Source organism: Phacochoerus africanus, chromosome 10, assembly GCF_016906955.1.
Source record: "Phacochoerus africanus isolate WHEZ1 chromosome 10, ROS_Pafr_v1, whole genome shotgun sequence".
Classification (NCBI taxonomy): Eukaryota; Metazoa; Chordata; class Mammalia; order Artiodactyla; family Suidae; genus Phacochoerus; species Phacochoerus africanus.
In genome coordinates, this window is record NC_062553.1 from 85,328,505 (window position 1) to 85,350,398 (window position 21,894).

The following is a 21,894-nucleotide window of genomic DNA, read 5'->3' on the forward strand; positions in this document are numbered from 1 at the left end:
ACGATTAGAAAACTAAAAACTCTCCACAGGGTTCACAGACTCTACTTGAGCATACAGCGCATTGGTATGTGAAACATGGAACCTAGCCCTATAATTTCATAAAATATTATTAAACACTCCTGGCAAAGATGAGTGTTAAGTTAAACGTTTAGGCCCTAATTAATATTTCTTGAGTTTTACATATCTTCATGAAATCTGAATTATTCACTGTTTTTCACTCCTCACTGGGATGTTTATGTACATATAAACACACACACGTACACACATACACACATGTACACACTCACAGCTCTAGAATCAAATTTAAAATAAAAAAATATATCCAATGCTTGTAAGCGTTGATTTGTCTTAGGATTTTCATGTATGTTGAAGATTCCATTGCTTTATTGATAACTTTCTTAATGAAATACAACCTGTTAAAGTTAAAACAATACCTTTGCGTCACTCTTAAAGGTACTCTCTGTAGGGTATGGGACAAATATGGCTTATGGAGACAATACACACATGAGCATATTATCAGCTTGTCTATCAACCTGAGCCTCAAGACTAAAGTCATAGCACACTAATCAAGTTATTTTCTGCAGGCTTTTTTCAGTGACAAAGATCGCATTTGTCAGTCAAAAGCAGTAATAGAGAAGTAAATGTGACTCTATGAAATGACTTCTCATTTACATTTGGTAAGACAGAGAATCACATTACGTGAAGGAAATTTTCTTTGCCTCTTTTTTTCTTTTGATACCCCCCCGCCCTCCCTCAAAAAAGACAGCCAAGTCTTTCAGATCAGTTTTTAGGAGAACTACCACAGTCATTGTTACTACTCTCTGACTTTGATTTTCTCAGCTAGGCCAATGAAATTCTGTCATCTGGGAACAGATGTAATTTATGTGTCTGTTCCTGAGTGATCTATTTTTTGATGAATACATTGACCACATAATGAAAAGCTTTTTAACATAAGAAAGGCTTGCTTATGGTATTCATATAATGTAATTCAGATCACATAAAAAAGTATTTTAAAGACTACAAGATAATTAATTACGAAGATTGATTTTTTTTTTTTAAAGCGCAAATGTCTCAGCTCATTACTCTTTGTTCAGAAACTTTCAAAAAGTTCATGCTCATTCAGTGGAGGCTCAAATCCTCCATGACTTCACCCCACTGATTTTCTCCCTTCATTACCTCTGTCTTAGGTAGTCGTTTCTTAACGCTGTACAAAGTGTTTCCTTAGTGGATTTTACTTTTCCACCTCTTCCCCTTTCCTTACTCTGTTCTCTTTCACAAGAAATTCTTCTATTTTTATCTCCCCACTATTTTCCATTTCTTTCTATCAAAACCATACACATAATCCTACTGAAAATTCTGCACATGATCCATCCTAAGATTCTGCCTTCCCCATTATGTCTTCCTGATGCCTCAAGTTGATTCGACTCTTTATCCTAAAATTTTATTCCTACTCACCTTACAGGTTTACTAGGTCACAGTTATGGTGTACTAGGTTTATTCCAGGCTGATATTTCTGTAACAGTTTGAGTAATAGATGACGTTTTCTTGAATTTTTGGATTTTCTGGGGTGTTCCAAAGAGTACATCGTATACAAGTGTTCCGTAGATCAAATTCAGCAGGCACTGGAATTCGTAAGCATCAGATGTAATCTCTGACCTAAAGTGCTGAAAACACCAGTGGGAGATAAAGTTTCACAAATAATCATAATGCAATAAGGTCAATATTATATAAAGCAGAGGTGCTCAACCTTGGCTGCACATTAGAATCACCTTTGGAGCTTTAACATTTTTTCTTTATACCAGGATATCACTCAGACATATTAAGTGAAAGACCTGGGAATGGAGCCCAGGCATTGGTGGGTTTTGAAAACCTCCCGGTGAAGCTAGTGTGTGGCTAGGATTGAGACCTGCTGATATAGATGTAAGTGAGTAGTGATGGGAGAAGACAGGTGAAGGGTGTGGAGAACAGAAATAGGGATGGTGGCACAGATGAGTTAGACTTCAAAATGTATAGAACATCCATTAGTAGTTATTAGGAGGAAAGAAAATCTGTGTAAAGGAATATCTGTTGCAATGAAGAAGAAAAACCTTACTTTTCTAGCTTCCTGGGAATTTTTCTTTGAAGAATCCCAAACTCATTAAATAGTTGCAAAATGGGAGTTCCTGTCATGGCTCAGTGGTTAACAAATCCGACTAGGAACCGTGAGGTTGCGGGTTCGATCCCTGGCCTCGCTCAATGGGTTGAGAATCCCGCATTGCTGTGGCTGTGGCATAGGTGGGAAGCTACAGCTCCGATTAGACCTCTAGCCTGGGAACCTCCATATGCTGCGAGTGTGACCCTAGAAAAGACCCCCCCCAAAAAAAATAGTTGCAAAATGGGACCAAAGATGAGAATAAAGCTGTTAAGAATTTTGATTTAAGAAAACTTGGGCCTGAATCATGTGAATGAACAAAACCAAGCATATTATAGGGCTTTTCAAATTTTAAATATCGACTTTTCTAGGAGAGCCAAAAACCCTAATTACTCACATATATGATTTAAAAAAACCCAAATCAGGATGTTTGTAACCCATGTATTCGCATGCTCATCAAATACGTACATGTTCCTGGAGTCAGTGATTTATCTAGGTGCTCTTTGGAACCTTGTGGATTCCTCCCTCAAATTAGGAATCGGTTCTTTACTGCCAGTAATATTTAAAAGAAAGTGAAAGACCACCATGACAACACATGTTTTGCCTGCTTTGATCATTTCCAACTTCCGCAGGAACCTCAGATTCAGCGAGAACTTTCACTCAGCAGGAACATGAGACCTTTTAAAAGCACTGCCGTTTCATTAAGATAATAAGGCATCTCATGAAAACCAAGGGCCTTTCTCAAGAAGAAGCCAAGCCAATGAGGCACAGTGTTCACTCTTGGAGAATATAAATTCTCTATGATCTTCGTATTCATTAGGAATGAGGTCAGAGCTAACTCCATACAAGAGATCCTAATGTCCAGTGCCTGCCTTGAGTATCTGTCATGATTTTTCCTCCACTTCCCCATCCCTAGACTCTACTCCAAGGCCCATAGTCAACACTGACTACCCCACAGTTTCAAATGGAAGAGAGAAAATGTATCATTTGGAAAAGTCAGTAGGAAGCAAACTAAAACTTTATTGATAGAAAGCTGTAAGCGGCCCTTGAGGCTGTGACAGCTTGAGTCTGTACTAGAGTTGGGGGGAAATTTTCCAAAGGAAAATAAAACAAGAATACAAAGAGGTCAGCAAACCAGTCTTACTTTTTATGAGAGCAGTGGTTCTACAATCACAATGATTATACAATTTCTAAGAAAAAATTTCCTTACTATTGTAAGGAGAAATATGAGTAGATGTATTCCTATTCTCTGTTATAAATAGGAGGTTTCTTGGGTAAAATGAGAAATACCATCAGGGAAGGAAGTTTTCTGTAGCCTAAAGTGTGGCAGGGCTCCAATGAACCAGAAGTGAGAGAACTGGATGTAAAATCATACCACTACTTTTGAAATACATTCATCAGATAGAATCCCTAACCATTGCTTAATGGGGGAGGGGTTAAAGCATAAATTAACATTTTCCTTTAGTGCTATGAAGCTGAGATGTCTAAGCAAAACCGTCAGTTTTCCAACTCTATCCATTTGGTATTTTCTCCAGTCACATATGAGTAGACTAGACAGTAGTGACAACGATGTTTGTTTCAAATCCTTCACTTCCATGCTTAAGAAAAAGATTCATGTTTCTTTTTATGAAAGGGAATGAGGGATTCAGACATATTCTTTGAAAGCTTATTGTGACATCTGTGATTTGAGAGCCAATGTTTTTTTCTCCTATTTGGAGCTTCTTCTCTGTCTCTACCTTGACCTCTGGATTTTGCTCAGAAATTTAGCTTGTCACTCACTAGCAGAACAGCTTAGAGTCTCAGACCATAACTACATAAATCTATGTACTATGTCTTATGTCTTTAAAATATTTTTGATTTATTTTAGTGATATATATATATATATTTAATAATATTTGCTATTGATAATTTTCCAATTTAGCAAATATCTTTATTGGCAAATATAGAAAAGTCAAATGAAGGAGATTAAAATCACCCATAATTTCTCTCCTCAACAAGATAGTTCCTGGGGGCATATTGGTAAAGTCTCTTCAAGTTTATTTTTCCACATAATCTATGTCTTCATTTTTTCCCTGTATTAAACTAAAATTTTAAAGTAGCTTAAAATGACTAATTCTCAAAGTACATAAGTTGCATGCTATTCATTTAAAAATACTTATGTGTGTTTGGGTTTTGGAAGTCATGCACAGTACACCTAAGCTAGTATATTTAAAGATATCTGTCTTACAGGTTACAGCTAAAACTCATCTCCTGTTCACTTTCAAATATTGTTTGTTCAGTTTTGGAAAGAAACATTTTATAGCACCAAAAAATATTTTTTAAAGCAAAATGAAATCAAACAGACCCTATGGAAATAAGAATAAGTGTAAAGAAAAGCCCTATCTATTCCTTTTTTTTTCTTTTGAACAGTGTCCCCTAGTTGACAAAATGTCATTTTCAAGAAGATAACAATTTAATTTTTGTGTTGATTATAACTTAATTCCTCAGTGGTAAATATTTTCTTCTTCCAGTGAGTCAGTTTCTCCTCAGCCACTTAGCTTTCAACTCAGTACATATTTGAGCAAATACAAGCTAGATCTGCCAAAACTGTGTACCAGGCTTTTCTCATCCATGTCCATTTTCCTATATGCAGCCTCCCGTGTGTAATAACAAATCTTCAGAGTTCCTGTTGTGGCTCAGTGGTTAACAAATCTGACTAGGAACCATGAGGTTGCAGGCTCGATCCCTGGCCTTGCTCAGTGGGTTAAGGATCTGGCATTGTCTTAGCTGTGGTGTAGGTCGCAGATGCAGCTCCGATCTGGCATTGCTATGGCAGTGGTGTAGGCCAGCGGCTACAGCTTCGATTAGACCCCTAACCTGGGAACCTCCACATACCATGGGTGCAGCCCTAGAGAAGACAAAAAAACTAGCAAACAAACAAAAAAACAAATCTTCAAGAGTAGATGGGTTTTATTTTTAGCTCTTACACACCTATACCTTGGAGTCAGGAGAGGATAAAATATTTGAATTCAGCAGTCCTGCTGAGGTTTGGGCATACTGTACAAACTAAATCATGACATTTGCAAAGCATTGAACTGAATGCAATACAAGAGAATGAAAGGATTTCTGCTAAGTTGCATATGATCCTAAGTGAATTTGGAATGCAGTTTTTCTTCTTCATTCTCCTTTTAACTACACACACACAAAAAATAATATTTGCTTGTAGCACATACATTCAAAGAATAAAGAAGCACATAAAGTGAAAAGTCTGTCTTTTCCATTTTCTTTCCCCAGAGTCAATCTGTCTCAAGAGCTTAATGTGTTTTCCTGGTGGTATTTCTTCTAAGTATCCAACTATTTGAATTTTCAGTGATCATGACTCATTCCACAAACTCAGATCATGAGATTGTAATGTTTTTGACTTTCCCATTACTCAGTGTAAATTTTCTTCCCTCCGTTCTGGGTCAAGGCAGAAACTTTCATCTCAGATTAACTCATAGACTCTGCTCCCCACATGGACTTGAATCCTGGCTTGGGCACTTACTGCTATTGTGACATTAGTCAAATTACCTCACCCCTCTTACCATAGTTTCTTCATTTGTAACACAGAAATAATATTGCTCGTCTCATAGGGCTGTTCTGAAGATTTGATGACTTCATATACACCAAGCATTTATAATGGTACCTGGCGCATAATGAGGGCTTAATAGATATAAGCCCTCCTATATTTATGTAAAATAGGCAAACAAGGTTGTTTCACTCAATGTTCTGGCAGTCTTTAATTTCAATATACATAGATCTCATTTTTTTCTTAAAAGCTAAGTAGGATTTTCTCAGTTGAATGTGTAGCATAATTATTTGAACAACACAATATTGATGGACATTTGGATTGTTTCTAATTTTTGTTATAATTCTCTATGTTTGGAAGGGACACCCTTAGTCTTATGGTTCTACAGATTTGTGTTTCTTTTTGACAAAATTCCTACAAATGAAATTTCTTAGCTGAAGTGGTTGCATTTTAGAGATTCTGCCATATTACCTTTCAAAAAAAGTTGTATCAGTGGGCATAAGATGCATAATTGCCCACATATTCTTGAGTGCTGGGCCTCATATATCATCTCTGGATAAGCACAGGCCTGGCTCATGAGATTCAAATATGTATTTTCAGACAACATCATGTTGATGGTATCATCCAGACACCTCAAAGTCAACATATTCAGTCATCTCTCACCCCCTTATCCTCAGACTTCTTGGGAATTGTTTTTCTTAACTGACACCACCATTCATCTAGATGTTTAATTAGAAACCTGAAAATCCTTAGCTACTTTTCTTCCCTTGCTTCTACTCCCCTCCTCCCCCCACCAAAAATCAATTCTGTCATTTCTATCTTCTTATTTCTCAGGAAGTTATTCATTTCCAATAATGAATTGTGATTTAGGATATTCCTAAATCCAAAGGATCAATATCCTTTTTTTTGACCGTGCCTTCAGCATACAGAAATTCCTGGGCCAGGGATCAAACTCGTGCTGCAGCAGGGACAATACCAGATCCTTAACCACTAGGCCGCTAGGGACTCTAGGATCACCATCTTTTAAATGTTCCTCTGCCATATTCTTAATCACTCTCCATCTTCCCGGCTGGCTTCATCTAACCTGTTTTCCTCATCCTAGTTGAAATAGTAGTTCTAAAAGGCAAGTGTAAACTTGTGATTTCGTAATTGTAAACTTTTTTTTTTTTTTGCTATTTCTTGGGCCGCTCCCGTGGCACATGGAGATTCCCAGGCTAGGGGTTGAATCGGAGCCGTAGCCACCGGCCTATGCCAGAGCCACAGCAACGCAAGATCCGAGCCGCGTCTGCAACCTACACCAGAGCTCACGGCAACGCCGGATCGTCAACCCACTGAGCAAGGCCAGGGACCGAACCCGCAACCTCATGGTTCCTAGTCGGATTCGTTAACCACTGCGCCACGACGGGAACTCCTGTAAATGTTTCATAGCTGCCTCTTCCCTGGAGAATAAAGCACAAGGTGAATAACATATTCATGTGTTGTCTGGCCCTGCTTTCTTTTCCAGCTTCATCTTTTACCACCCATACCATCATCTCCTCATCTCACACCACCCTCCATGGTGGACAAGACCAAAGTCCTTCAGTTTCCATTTTTCCTCAAAGTCTTCTCTGAGTCCTTGGTGAGGCCACATCTGCTTTAAGCCTCCTGAGTACAAACATGCCTGATTTTGTCTTCCCTTCTAGACTGTGTGTACTCTAGGGGCGTGGACTGTGTCTGTATCCCCAGGAAGTAACTTGAGAAATGCCTGTTGAATGAAAAAGTATATGATGGAGTGAGTGAAAAACATGAAAGCATTGCCTGTCTTAGGTGTAGAAGGAAGAACAAATTACTCTGCCTGAAGAGATCATTGTGTCTGAATTAGGTGATAGAAACATAGGAGCATTTATGGAAAATATCTTGTAGGCTTTCAAACAGCCATTTGTCAGCTATTAGAATGCTTGTGTCTGTGCCTCGCTAGGAAGAAAAAGCATACTTGCATGTGTGTTCTGAAAGAGGAATGGTGATGATTTTCATAAAAATAGACAACCTAAAATCTGATTCAGTATCAGTAGTACAGTAGTACAGTTGGCAACTGTCTCCCAATCACCTACCCAAAGCTTGTGAAGCGAAGTGTGATCTAAAGCTTAGACAAGAAGCACTGTAAACAGTTCAAACTTCTTAAAAATTAAATCTGTCCTTCAAAGAAAATGACTTTAATTGTAAACACAAAGATGTTTGCTAAATGATCCTAGCACTGTCATTGATAACAAATTTGGTAAAGAGAGTAGTGTCTGAAATGATAAAACACATCATCTTAACTGTGATGTCCGAAAATCACTGAGTTTCAGTTTCCTTCAGTTTCCTTACTGCCTTATGGATGTGGCCGATTTCTATTGAAATTACTAGGTGGTTGGAAAGAATGGTTACAGTGTTGAGGTTTGGAGGAAAGACATAATAAGTTATGTTGTCACTTTCTCAGGAAAACAATTTAGATAATTTGACTTTACAGTTAAATGTTTTAATTTCACACAGTTATTTAAGATATGACTCCTGGTTTTATCTCAGAAGAAATGTTAATCAATAGAAATATTAGGAATATTAGGACTTAAATGATCAAACATGAAATCTGTTAAACAAATTACAGAAAGAAATTTTTTTCTGCTTACTTAAACATCGAAATATGAATAGTAAATATGGCTTGAGAACTTATTTTCTGTAAATCAGGAGTTGCATTTCTTCTTCACCATAAACTAAAAAAAATGTTTGAAACCATGACACAGTTATGTCATCTTGACTAGTATGCATTTAATCTGAGGAATAACTTGTGTACTTGATTAAATGCTGAGTAGTTTCCAGCATGTTATTTAAATCTCTGTTAGCTTAGATAATTACTATCCATCACTCTAAAGGGAATAAATAGTAGAAAAGAAAGTCATTTACAAATAAATTGCCAGAAAATTTTGAAATACTATATTTTTCAGAGCTTTAGAAACTAACTCTAGAATATCTCATTCTTTGCAAGATTATAATGAAAGTACTAACAAGAAAAAATGTATACGTGGTATCAATGTCATGGGAAAAATCACACAATTGGCTTGTGTGACATGAAAAGAATAGTGTCATTCCAAATTCTTTATAAGATGGGATCTTGGCATTCCCGTCGTGGCTCAGTGGAAACAAATCTGGCTAGCATCCATGAGAATGCAGGTTTGATCCCTGGCCTCACTCAGTGGGTTAAGGATCCAGCGTTATCATGAGCTGTGGTGTAGGTCACAGATGTGACTCAGATCTGGCATTGCTGTGGCTATAGCGTAGGTCAGTGGCTACAGCTCTGATTCGACCCCCAGCCTGGGAACCTCCATATGCTGCAGGTGCGGCCCTAAAAAACACAAAAATAAATAAATAAATAAATAAATAAATAAATAAATAAATAAGATGGAACTTTGCCTGAACTATTCCAGTGCCCTCTTCCCTGTCAAGAGGCTTGTGTGAATAAATAGTCATTGCAATGATTCTGTCAGAGAAGGATGGCTTGGCTTAGCGTGATTTAAGCACAAAGGAAAAGAAGAGGATCTGTTACAGAGATATTTTAAAGGACTTGGCAATTGTTTGGATTCTGTGTATGTGTTTGGAGTGGGAGGTGAAAATCCAGAGGTGCCAAGGAAGACCCCTGGGCTTTTGTGCAGCACACCTGGGTAGGGTGGACCTCCTCACTGCAGAGGCTAAGGGGACAGGACTTTGTCTGGGGATTAACATGGTCAGATTTACATTTTGAGTTGCTATGTAGAGGGACCTAAGAAGAGAAGAGCAAACAATTAGACTCTTTTAATAGTGCTGGTGAGGAGAAATGGGTGACTATGGAGCTGAGAAAATTTAAGGATACTTTTACAGGACTTAAAATCCAACTGGATGAGGAATCGAGGGAGTCTGGGCAGGGTTGCAGGACTCTTAGATTTTTGGTTAACATAACCAGCTGAAGGACAAGGGCAATATGAGAAGGATGACAGGAAATACACCATTTGTTTACATTGCTTCCTTAATAAAATAATTGTCTGTATTCAATATGAAAAGAAGATTGGGTTTTCATTAAAGAATCTTTTAGATCTTAAGAACTCACAAGGAGGGTCAGAGATCACAAATTCCTCTATTTATCTTATCAGTGGGCATATTGAGTTTCAGAGACCGAATCGCCTATATAGCTAATGACAGAGCTGGAAAATCTGACTTCTTTGGCCACTCCCAAGTTCTTCTACATTCATCCTCACTCAGCAGATTTTCAACACAAAATGCATATGCTCTCAATAAATGAATGATGTTAATTTATGGATGACCTTTCTAGGAGTTGATTTTGCTACCTACTAGATAGAAATTAAAAAACAAAACAAAACAAAAAATTGGTCCCTTCAGCTCTTTCTGGGCCTTTATATTCAAATATGGATTTGAATATAATTTTCAAATTAAATTATCTGCACTATATAAAAGAACACATGAATTGATGTGGCGATTTGTACTCAGATCAGTTACTATTTTAATCTGCTACTGTATAGTCGTCAGTAAAAATATTTCTGAAACACTACCCTTATTGGTGTGTTATCTACAGCCCTCCTGAATAGACCTCAGGAAAACCACTTATTTAGAAATGTATGTTTAATAAAAATAATAAAGGAAAAAAGTAAATATATCAGATGTGCATAGATTTTATTCATAACAATAAAATATTAGAAACATCTAGAATGAACGAATAAGCAAGCTATTCTGCATCACTAAACCAGAACACTCTGTAGTCATTTCAGTTAGTTTGTGGATTATGAGGTATCTAGAGATGTATATAAAATGTACTTGCAAGAAAACATGAAATTTTGTATACACAGAAGACATGTACCCGTGAATGTTTAGGAAAGGATAATAAGTTTACTTAGAGTAGTAGAGATACAGGCAGAGTCCTATTTCCTTTAGTATAGCTTGGGTTTCTATCTCTCTTTTTTATTTAGTTGTAGAGTAAGAGACATGTCTTTGTAAAACCCTTTGCCCCTCCTACTTCCAACAAATATGGAGAACTTGGTGTCATGAGAAAAAGTTCTCCAACAACAAAATACTCAAAAACTTGGGTGCGATGTGACATCCTTTTACATCGCTCTTAAATGACAGTCAGACGTCTTGGGAATGTCAAGAGCTATAGTACTGAGCAGTAAGTAAACAAGCCCTGAAACCTGGGTGAAGTTTGCACATACCGAGAATATAGAGCCTTAGGTTTGCAAGGTCTTGTGGGAAGCAGTTACTTATCTCCCCTTTCTTCGTCTCTGCTACCAGCCTGGCTGTGGCATTTAGAGGACAGGCATCATCACATTCGTCCACTGATTATCTTCCTGGCTACTCCTTCTGGCCCTTTGCTTTTCTCAGTGCACTGACTGAATAGCAGTCATTAAATATTTGTTGAAAGCAATTTATGGTGAGATAATTTTCAGTTTCTTTCTTATGTCTAGTTTGTGTTATAAAATAGAATCATATTCTCTAGTGAGCTTTGTTTTAATTAGACGGTAACATCTTACATTATATTTTATTTTAGTATTTTTATGTTCTCCCTACCATTATGTTACCAAATATAAGGTGTTTCCTAGGTTAGTTATGGTTTTATAATTTTTTCCAAATTTGACCTGGATCAGTACCATATTCATCCAGTAGTAAAACACAATTAAGAATTCAAACTGTATAATAATTAAGACCTGCATTTGAACCCTGGCTCTACCATCTATAGCAGTTGTGTTTTCTAGGCCAAATTACTTAACCAACCAAAGCATCAATTTCTAAATTTATATAATGGAATAATATCTGTTCCTCCGAGAGTTGTTTTCACAATTAAGTAAAATAATCCCTTCAAAGAAATTAGCATAATTCTAGGCCCATAATATAGATCCAATAATTATTAGCTATGAAAATAAAAAGGAGAGAGACAGACAGACATACTTGGATTATTAGTGTAAGTTCTGCAGTGTAAAATACTGGCTTTATTGGAGACACTCCATAAAAATGTCATCAGATTTAACAGGGAAAAAATGAAATGGGTCATAAATATACCTTCTGTTTTCCTGTATTCTTATCCCTGAATCATCATCACCAGCACTAAAATATCATATGCTGGGAACATTTGCTTCCACCCACCCGGCTTTATTAAGATATCATTGTCAAATGATAATTTTATACATTCAAGGTGGACAACTGGATGTTCTGATATAGGTGTAATTGTAAAATAATCGCCACAGTCAAGCCAACTAGTCTATCCATCATCTAACTTAGTTACCATCTTGTTTTCTTTTCCTTTTTCTTTAATTTTTCTTATCTTTTTTCTTTTTTTTTTTTGAGAACACTTAAAATCTACCCTCTTAGCAAATTTCAAGAATACAATGTGACCCTAGAATACAATATAACTAGTTACATATATAGAATAAATATAACTAGTCATTGTATTTCAAGAATACAATATGACCCAAGAATACAATATAACTAGTCACCAGACTAGTTAACTAGATCTCCAGAACATATGCATCTTACGTATCTAGATGTTAACTAGATCTCCAGAACATATATATCTTATGTACGTGAAACAATTTCGGGGGAATATCTTGACCAACATCTCCGCATTTCCCACTCCCCCAGCCCCTAGGAGCCACCATACTACTCTCTACTTATGTGGTATAATTTTCATACCATTCAATGGACCTATTTTAAGTGTATGGTTCAGTGATTTTTAGCAAATGCATAGAGTGGTGTAATCCTCATCACAATCCCATTTTAGGACATTTCCATCACCCTAAAAAATATCCCTCAGCCTCCTTTGCAGTGGAGGAACATTTACCTTTGCAGTGTATTTGGGAGTGGTTTCTATTCTTGTACCTTATATTACTCCGTACTTTTATTAGGCATATGAATAAATAAGGTCCAGGATCAAGTTGAGAGATTTTTCAGATTGGAGGGATGCGGGAGGACCTGGTTTGGGTGTTAGTCCATCACATCCTCACAGAGGAGTGAACACGAAAATACTAGAAGCCACGCTTGGCAGAAATAGATTTGACCAGACTCTTGCAAGTTAGCAGAGGAAATCAGGGCAAGTAAAATCAGGGATAAATTGAAATAGGTCATGGAAGGAAGTGAAAACTCCTGTGCAAAAGAGGTCCTAATGGTCAAGAAATTGCAGATAACAGCTTTCAAACTGTAAAGTGGGAGAGTAGGAGCCAGTGTGATCAGAACTAATAGGCATATTTCCCTTGAGGTCACACTGAGCTGAAATGAAACAAATTTTAGATATTTTTCCCCTTAATTAGCATTACCTATCACAGTGCTAATAAACAACAGAGTCAAGCTTTGTTCAAAATGCTGATTCTACTATATGGGAAAAAAAGACTGGATATGTTTATATGTATGACTGATTCACCTTGCTATCCACCTGAAACTGATGCAACATTGTAAGTCAACTATCCTCTAATATAATTAAACTTTTTAAATACTGATTCTAAAATTTCCATGAAACCAATATTTTTTAACGACGTAACTTCAGAGATAAACAGCTACTTAAGTTTAGATCATGTTACTCAATAAGTGAAATCCATAGGAGGTCAACAAAATGAATAGTGTTTTCCTTCAAATTCTTTTCTCTAAGCCACAGTTCTAGCAAAAAAGAAATAAAGAAAAAAAGAAGAAAAAGAAAGGATGCATGGGGAAAAGCAGAGATGTATGTTTTGTTTTGTTGAGTTTTTTTACTTTGTACAATTTCATCAAGCACATTGTTAAAGCCTGTGAAGCCAGAAGGGTATATTCAAGTGTACTAAGGTGTAAATTTTCATTTATTACCCACATAGGTGTCTTCTCAGTTAGAACTGAAAACGTGTCTCTCCTTCCCTTTGGATTCAAGAAATCATTTTTTTTCCAAGTAGTGCTTGAGTCGGGGGGAAAAAAAAGAAACAAGTGGAGGTAGTCCTTAGATTTTTCTCTGGAGGTTTGATTCTACCACAAAGGTGAAGGCACGGCCCTCCACAGCATTTTTTCCTAAACTCATCTACCCTAATCTGCCTATTCCTCTCCCCGCTCTATTTTCCTTCCTTTTTCACTCCTTGCCTACTCATCATTTCTCATCTCTATTTTTCCATGACTCCAACTGTCAAAGTAGTAGCTTGGATGAATAAATGGGTTAAGGAGCGGAGGTAGCAGTGGCCTGGGGAAGGGAAGGCATAGATAAATGGCAGAGCAAGTCCCAGGTTTTGGGGTGTGGGCAGGGGGCTAAGGAAGAGCTGCTTTATTTCTCTCTCTTTGCCTACTTCCTGCCTCCATCAAACCTAAGCATAAGTCAAGGATTTCAGGTTCTCAGTAAAGACAGAGGTGGGAGCTCAGTTTGTAGGTTATTGCAATAATCCTGATGTTGAGAAGTGGGGACGGCTTACATCAGTGGGATTGCAATGAGCGTAGAAATGCTTGGTTGGATTCCTCTAAGTTTAGAAGAAAAAGAATTTCTGCAAAATTAGGCAGAAGTTAGGAGAAGCGGCGAAGAGACACTGATACTGTCAAATGACCTTGATGTGAATTGTGATGGGGAAGAGGGTGGAAGGGGCTGGGTGGTGAGAATAGGGCTCAGATCGGGAGCTCTGTTTGGGACATGATAAGCTGGAATGTCAAGAAGAGAGCCCCTGCTTTTAATGGGCTTCAGGGGAAAGTCTAGATGGGAGATGAATAAATTTGGAAATTACTAGCACAACTGAGGTTTTTCAACCACAAGATGAAATAAGATTACTTAGGAAGGACAGGTAGATAAGAGAAAGGAAGTGTTCCAGGACTGAGGTCTGGAATGTGCCCAACACTGGAGGATGGGAAAATAAGGAGGAGCAGCAAAAAGCCACTGAGGTGGGATATACACGCAGGAATACACAACTACTGTTTTACTTGTATTTGGTTATCAACTAGAGCTTATGAATGTGAATATTAATTCACTGTGTGTTTTATCTTTCATTGTATCTCAAAAATGACACCTCTGACAGCAGCATGCATGTGAACATATGAATATGGGTGCGTGTATTCTAATTAATTAGATATTAAATAATTTAAATAAATATATATTAAATTAATGTTTGTATACAAAATACACATATATATTTACTTTAATTCACTGTTTCCTCAACATAAAAATACTGTGACACTGGAGTTCTCGTCGTGGCTCAGTGGTTAACAAATCCGACTAGGAACCGTGAGGTTGCAGGTTCGATCCCTGGCCTCGCTCAGTGGGTTAAAGATCTGATGTTGCTGTGAGCTGTGGTGTAGGTTGCAGACATAGCTTGGATCCCATGTTGCTGGGGCTCTGGTGTAGGCTGGCGGCTACAGCTCTGGTTAGACCCTTAGCCTGGGAACCTCCATATGCTGCGGGTGCGGCCCTAGAAAAGGCAAAAAGACAAAAAAAAATTATGTGACACTAATTTCAACTTTTATTACCCATGATTGGCTATATTATTTATATCCTATAAAATATTTTTTGTCCAAGCAAGTATTATTTCTTTTGGTTTTCTCTGATAGTTGATTCAAGTGTTTAGATTCAGTTTAAATTACAGACCACTATAAAACAGAGGTTAACTATATTCTTTTTATCTCAATAATTAAATTATACTCATAACTTCTCTTTAAGAAGCTATAACTGTTAAAATATATGACATGTTTAAAGAGTAAGGCACTGAATAGGTAGATGAAATTTATGTATGCTTAAAATTATTTTGTGAGTGGTGATATATTTTTTTTCCAAACCATACTATTTCATCCTGGACACCAACATTGGCTTTTATAGTGGAAAATGAATCTTTCAGCCTCACTAAGGTAAGATGCTCATCGTTAAAAGGCTTAACCAGAAAAACCAATGCCTGCTACATAATTCTGCTCAAATGGAAAGTGACTTAGGAACAGGGGCAGGAGTTATGATTATGTCCTGTGATGGTGATCAAAGAATGTATTGGAGGAGAAGAAGAGGGCAGGGAGTATATTGGGAGGGAAAAGATGAAAGGATGCTGGAAAGAAAACGATTAGGAGAGGCAACACTCTTAATGAGAAGTGAACCGAAGCAATTAGTGCTGAGTATAAAACTGGAGGGCAAAAGTAGCCTTACAGAAGGTGTTATAAAAAGCAGAATGATTTAAGAATGAGGAACTTAGAATAAGAATAAGGGACTTTTATCAGAGTCATTGTGTCCTGTGACTGGTAGTGTAGAGCGCAACTCACAGTCAGAACAAGGGCAACAGGTGTCTCTGAAAGTGATTAGCTATTCCCCTGCGTCAGGATTTCCTGAGATGCTTGTTACTAAGGCTACAGCCTTTGCAGCAGAATCTCTTGGTGTCACCAGGGCACCAGCAGTCTTCACTAAAAATGCCCAGGCCCTGACCTCATCCCCCAGTGAATCTTATGCCTATTAAAATTAAGCTCCACTGAACTAAGGTATAAAGATAGAAGATGTGAGAAATAAATCTTGGCCATGTATTTCCTCCAATGGGAATTTTGCAGAGTAAGGCATATGTAGCAAAAAAAATAATGGATGTAGATAGTGTTCAGGAATAAAGTAACACTGAACTGCCAGGGACACATGATAGGAGTTAAGAAGGAAGGCAGTGGTGACAGGAGTCAAAAAGAGCACATGGGAGTGAACATATGAGAGGCCAGGCGGGACACAATGCAGAAAGAGCACAGGTCTATGAACAGGTGGAGGGAGGATCACCTTGGCCTTGGGAACTCTAGCTTCCTCAGAGCTAAGCTGTCAGAGGCCTGTCAGTCCCCAGAAGATGACGCCAGAAAGCAGAGTAAACCGACAGAAGAGCAGATCAGTGACAAGGACCTTGGAATGGCCCCCACAGACTGTCAAAATTGCTGGGTATTAAACATCAGTGCGACACATCAATCACATTATTTTTTATTTTTATTTTTTTAATAGACACATAGTTGATTTACAACGTTGAGTTAGTTTCTGGTGTACAACACAGCGAGCCAGTTACAAATATATAATATTGAGTATAATTCCCTGAGCTCTAGGTCCTTGCCCTAATTATCATGGGGAAAAATATAGGTAATAATTATCAAATTCTCTCTCTCCTTTTTTTTGGTGGGGAGGGGGGGCTCCACCCATGGCATGCAAAAGTTCCCAGGCCAGGGGTCAAAACACTGCAGAAGCAGTGACCTGAGCCACAGCAGTGACAATGCTGTATCCTAAACCTACTAAGGTACCAGGAACTCCAATAATTATTAAATTCTTGCCCTGTGTCAAGCACTGTTGTAGTTAAGCATTTCATGTGAATCTTACCCACTTCTTAGAGCTGTCTGGATGATTATTCCCACTTTCCTGATGAGGAAGCTCAAGGCTGCCCAACATCATCCAGCTAGTAAGCGGCAGAACCAGGGTCTATATTCATACTGGCCTAAATATAAAGCCTCATACTTCCCTCTCTGTACTATGATACCTCAAGTTCATTAGTAATTAATATTAATACAAATTTGTTTTGAATACTGATACTCGACATATGTAATCATGAAGAATCTTCCTAGTGGTTGAGTATGGATTGAATTTATTTCACCTACACTTACAAAATATCTTGGTCATTTGACTTTAAAAAATTCTTAGGGTATCCTAAACATCTCTTAGAAGAGTTCTTATCTGCTCGATAGGAAGTAATGCTATTTGGAGTTCTGTTTATCATTTGCCATCTGGTACTAAGGGCTGAAAATTCTTCCTGCTTGTTGTGTAACTTGCCTTTATCTTTGTTGTTACAGTACTGAATACCAGTTTATTTACTATTCACCTGAAAACACAGCCAAAGCAAAAGAAGTTCTCAGCAACATCAATCAACTACAACCTCTGATAGCAACCCATGCAGACCTACTGCTTAATTCTGCAAGCCAGCGTTCTCCAGACAGCTTGAAGAATTCTTTAAAGATGCTTTCAGAAAAAGTAAGATACAAATCATCACTACAGTGGGGAAAATGAAATACCCCAATCCCCACTGCTGTTTCTTTCTGCATACATTGCCTTTCATAGCATCTGGAAATGTAAAATAGACTAGGTTAAAAAGTAAGCTTCAAAGTATTGCCACAGGATCAAAATGAATTGGCCTCATTCTCTTGTCAAATCTTACTGAGCATTATTTTTTTTTCCTAGTAGGAAATGAAACATATTATTGGTTGGGGTATATTTTCTCTTTTCCTTGATATCTTTCATTTTCTTTGGTTCATGGTCATAAGTGAATGAAATTCGATTTTGAAAAGTACTTTATTTTCCTCTGGTGAGCACCTAATTTTTATGCTATACCTATAAGGAGAAATGTCACTTCCCTTGAGAGCAGAACTCTGAGGTGGTTCCTTACCAGGGACATGGGGTGATTCATCTGCTTCAGTTTGCAGTCTACTGCGTTATCTACTGGGGGAAGTTCCTAAGAATTTCATAAAGAGTTAGTTATTGTTTGAAATGTCATAGAACCAGGTCTTAATTTTTCCAAAGATGACTTGCATTTGTGTGTGCAGAGAGGAGTGGTAGTCTCATATGGGGTAAATACTCAATATCAACTTCCATGACGAATTAGGACATCTGAATGATTTGGAGAGAACCAAGCTAGAAAAAGACAAATTGCAGCTTGATTAGAAATGCTAGATCGGATATCCTGGAGTTCACCACCAATATACTTATCTTAACCTCTGCATTCTGGGGACAGCTTACAATTTATTATGACTTCCAATAAATATGCCCTTGAAGAAACTGACCAAGGAAAATTCTCATGGTATTATTTTAGAGCAGAATAACAGCATAGTTCTTTGTGTCCCTGAAGAACAGATTTGTAGAAACCGGAATACTATGTATGTATATATTTTTGAGATTCAGATATGTTCATTTATAATAATAATACCTTGAAAATATTTCACATTTTAGCTTAAAATCTTCATTATCATGTATTTTTCTCATGGAAGATAACCAATATCTGTTTTCAGAAACAAAAATTAGCAAATATGTATTGAGAAAAGTCAAGGGAATTGTGAAATAAATTAAAAAATGAAAAACCGAAAACCAAGATTTCCAGGTCGAATGCAGCCTTCCTTCTATGCCAGAACAAATGCCTCCATCGCGAAAAGGAAGAAAAAAATTGAGCTGAATTTTACAACTACCTATATTGTTAAATTTTGCTAGCAACTTTAATGACATAGGCTATTTCATTTAACCTTCAAATTGTGGGTACATGTTAACTCCATTTCATAAAGGAAAAGATTGATGCTCAGAGAATTTTTTTTTTTAAAGGTGCAAAACCAGGCAGCTAGGCTCAAACCCAGGATTCTAACAAAACCAGGGTTTACACCCAGGTCTGGTTGACTCTGGAATGGAGAAACCCTTTCTTGGTATCCTCTATGTAGTATTTGTATTTTGATGTTTCCTTTTTTAAATTAAGAAAAAAAAAATGTTGTTAGATAAACTTCTCCACAATACTTAGGTTTTCTAACAGTCAGTGAATATGTCTCATAGTCAATGAATGGGTTATGGGTATGGAAAGGGAACAAAAAAAGAAGAGAATGCTGCATATGGTAAAATAATAGACTTTCTTTTGGGTTTATTTCTTTTTTGGATTTGTGAGTGAGGTGAGGTTTTCCTGAGTTCACCTAAACAGAGGATGTTAGCCAATAGCACATCACTGTGGTGATTACAGAGCTGCATTTATATACTTCCTGTACACTGGGCAGGGATTTGTCATTTCCTACACCATTTACAACTTGCTGCAGTGACTGGGGGAGGTGGGCAGGGCGTGTATTTTCTCCTCCTTTAATTCAGCATTGCTCCAACTTTTTTCCCTATTTTTTTTTAACTGAATAGACAATCCTCATCTACTAATAAATCTGTCAGCCCTTGAAATCTGGATTTTTTTAAAGCTAAGTTTGCAAGCCATGCATTTCTTTAAGAATTCATGCCCAGTATTTCAAAGAATCTCAGTTAAAACAGAGTTTTGCATAGTGTATGGAGACAGTTAAGAGTTCGTGGTTTAAAATAAAGCAGGATTTATGAAACTAGCATAAAAGAAATCATTTTAGTGGCATCTTAAATTTTAGTATGGTTTAATATTAGCAAGATTTAACTTCAAACATTTTGTTTTTAAGATCAGGGACTTCCACACTGTGGATTAGAGACTAAATATTTTCTTTATTGAGAGTCCTTTTGCTTTATTTCATTGAAGCTGAGCTGGCATGTTTGGAAAATTAGCTCTTGAGCTGTTTCCTTAAGAATTCATCCATATAGCATATTCAGTACATTATAGGGGCATAACTGAAATTTCACAATAAAATTTTCTACAGAATTTTTATATCCTAATGTATACACACTCAACTAAGTTGTTCTAATTTTTTAAATTCTTAGTGTATCTTCTGATAACTGGATAACTGGATTTGTTTGCTGCATATTAGTTTGTGAAAATATTAAAGAAATTATTTGATGTTATGATGTAAGGTTCTAACAAAAGACAAGTTCTGACTTTACATGAATAATCTCAGCAAAGAAGACAAAGCAGAAGCCAAATTTTTAACATAAGATATGAAAGGTTGGGAGTTCTCATCGTGGCTCAGTGGAAACGAATCTGACTAGGAACTGTGAGGTTGTGGGTTCGATCCCTGGCCTTACTCATTGGGTTAAGGATCTGACACTGCTGTGAGCTGTGGTGTAGGTTGCAGACGTGGCTCAGATCTGGCGTTGCTGTGGCTGTGGTATAAGCCGGTGACTACAGCTTTGATAGACCCCTACCCTGGGAACCTCCATATGCCGCAAGTGCGGCCCTAAAAAGCAAAAAAAAAAAAAAAAAACCAAAAAAACAGAAAGGTTAATAATAGAGTGGGATGAGGAGGATTTTCCTTTTCCCTAGACTAAAATTATACAATACTGTGACTAAGAAAAAAAAGAAAGAGAGAGAAGGGAGAGGGAGGAAAAAAAAGTAATTAAAGAAATTCAATATGAAAAAAAAAAAATACGGACCTAAATGTGGGCATATAGCTCATAGCTCAGGTGTGTATGTGACATTAGCTTCAAATGCCCACCATAAGCTCTATTCCATAGAGGCTGATGGACCTTGTTTAGAAAGTCATTGTTACCCTGCTTACCGCAAAGCTACATCAAGCACCTAATTGTGTGTGGTATTGTACTCAATGCTGTATGACAAATACTACAGGGAAGTGGTCCTTAACTTTTACAGTCCAAAAAATTTAAAGGATGGGGTATTTCACAGTGTGGCAATCATGAAACAGTAAACAACAAAAAAGATTTTATCACATGTATTAGAAGGACATTCACAGTATATTTTGAGAAAATCTCATACTTTTAATTCATACTATGTTTGCAACCTTAACGTGGTACATCAGAGCATTCTGTTGTATGCAAAGAAAGGAAAAAGCATTTCACTATAAAACTTGATTTGGGATTTTAATAAATATTCCATTTTCTTTAAAAACAATGCCAGGAAGTCAGTATGCTAAGAAGTTGAGGATACGCATAATATACAGAACATTGATTATGCTGAATACATAGGTACTGAGAAGGAATTTCTTATTGTTTATTCTCTTCAACCGCTCTATCTCAATCCCAAACTGAATAGGAGAACTCAATAAATAGAGGATTTTTGTCTATTTTTTTATAGTTGGCGAAAGTATGCACATACACACATACACACATGTGCATACATATATACTATATTCTAAAGGAATGTGAAAGTAACCAGTAGAAATGAAGATGAAGTTTCAGGACTAGAGCTTATATTTCTTCTTTTCATAGTCTCTCTCATATGGTAAATATTTCATTGGTGAAATAAGTGATAGTATATAAAAACAAAATTTATGTTTATGAGAATATTGAAAAATAGGCAAAATAAACATAAGAAAGTAAAATTAAGAATGATACAGGTACATGAAATATATGGATTAGAACCTCTCTTTCTGGTGTTGATATGGTAACATGTATCCTCTCACCTTGAGCAACCAGATGACTGGAAAAAAATGTATAAAATAAGAGTTTTTAGGCATGGGAAGATAGGCAGCACAGGAAGATAACAAACTATGTCTTACTGATGATTTTATAATTGCCTAGTTTCTTCCTGCAGGCAGTCTCCAGGCTAAAGCACAAGGAGGAGGAAGCCAAACAGTAACTTCTCAAGCTGAGGAGATTGATATTGGAGTTCAGAAAAGCCATGATGGCTAAAATTTGCAAGAGAGT

At 37.0% G+C, this 21,894-nt stretch overlaps 1 protein-coding gene across 6 annotated transcripts in view; it reads left to right on the forward strand.

Moving 5' to 3' along the window:
• INPP4B (inositol polyphosphate-4-phosphatase type II B) overlaps window positions 1-21,894 on the forward strand; it is a 694,433-nt gene that overhangs the window by 554,245 nt on the left and 118,294 nt on the right. For all 6 annotated transcript variants that reach the window (XM_047798897.1, XM_047798899.1, XM_047798894.1 and 3 more), the window contains one exon: window positions 17,439-17,616. In XM_047798897.1, the coding sequence (XP_047654853.1) occupies window positions 17,439-17,616 (178 nt within the window). The remainder of the gene's footprint in view (window positions 1-17,438; window positions 17,617-21,894) is intronic.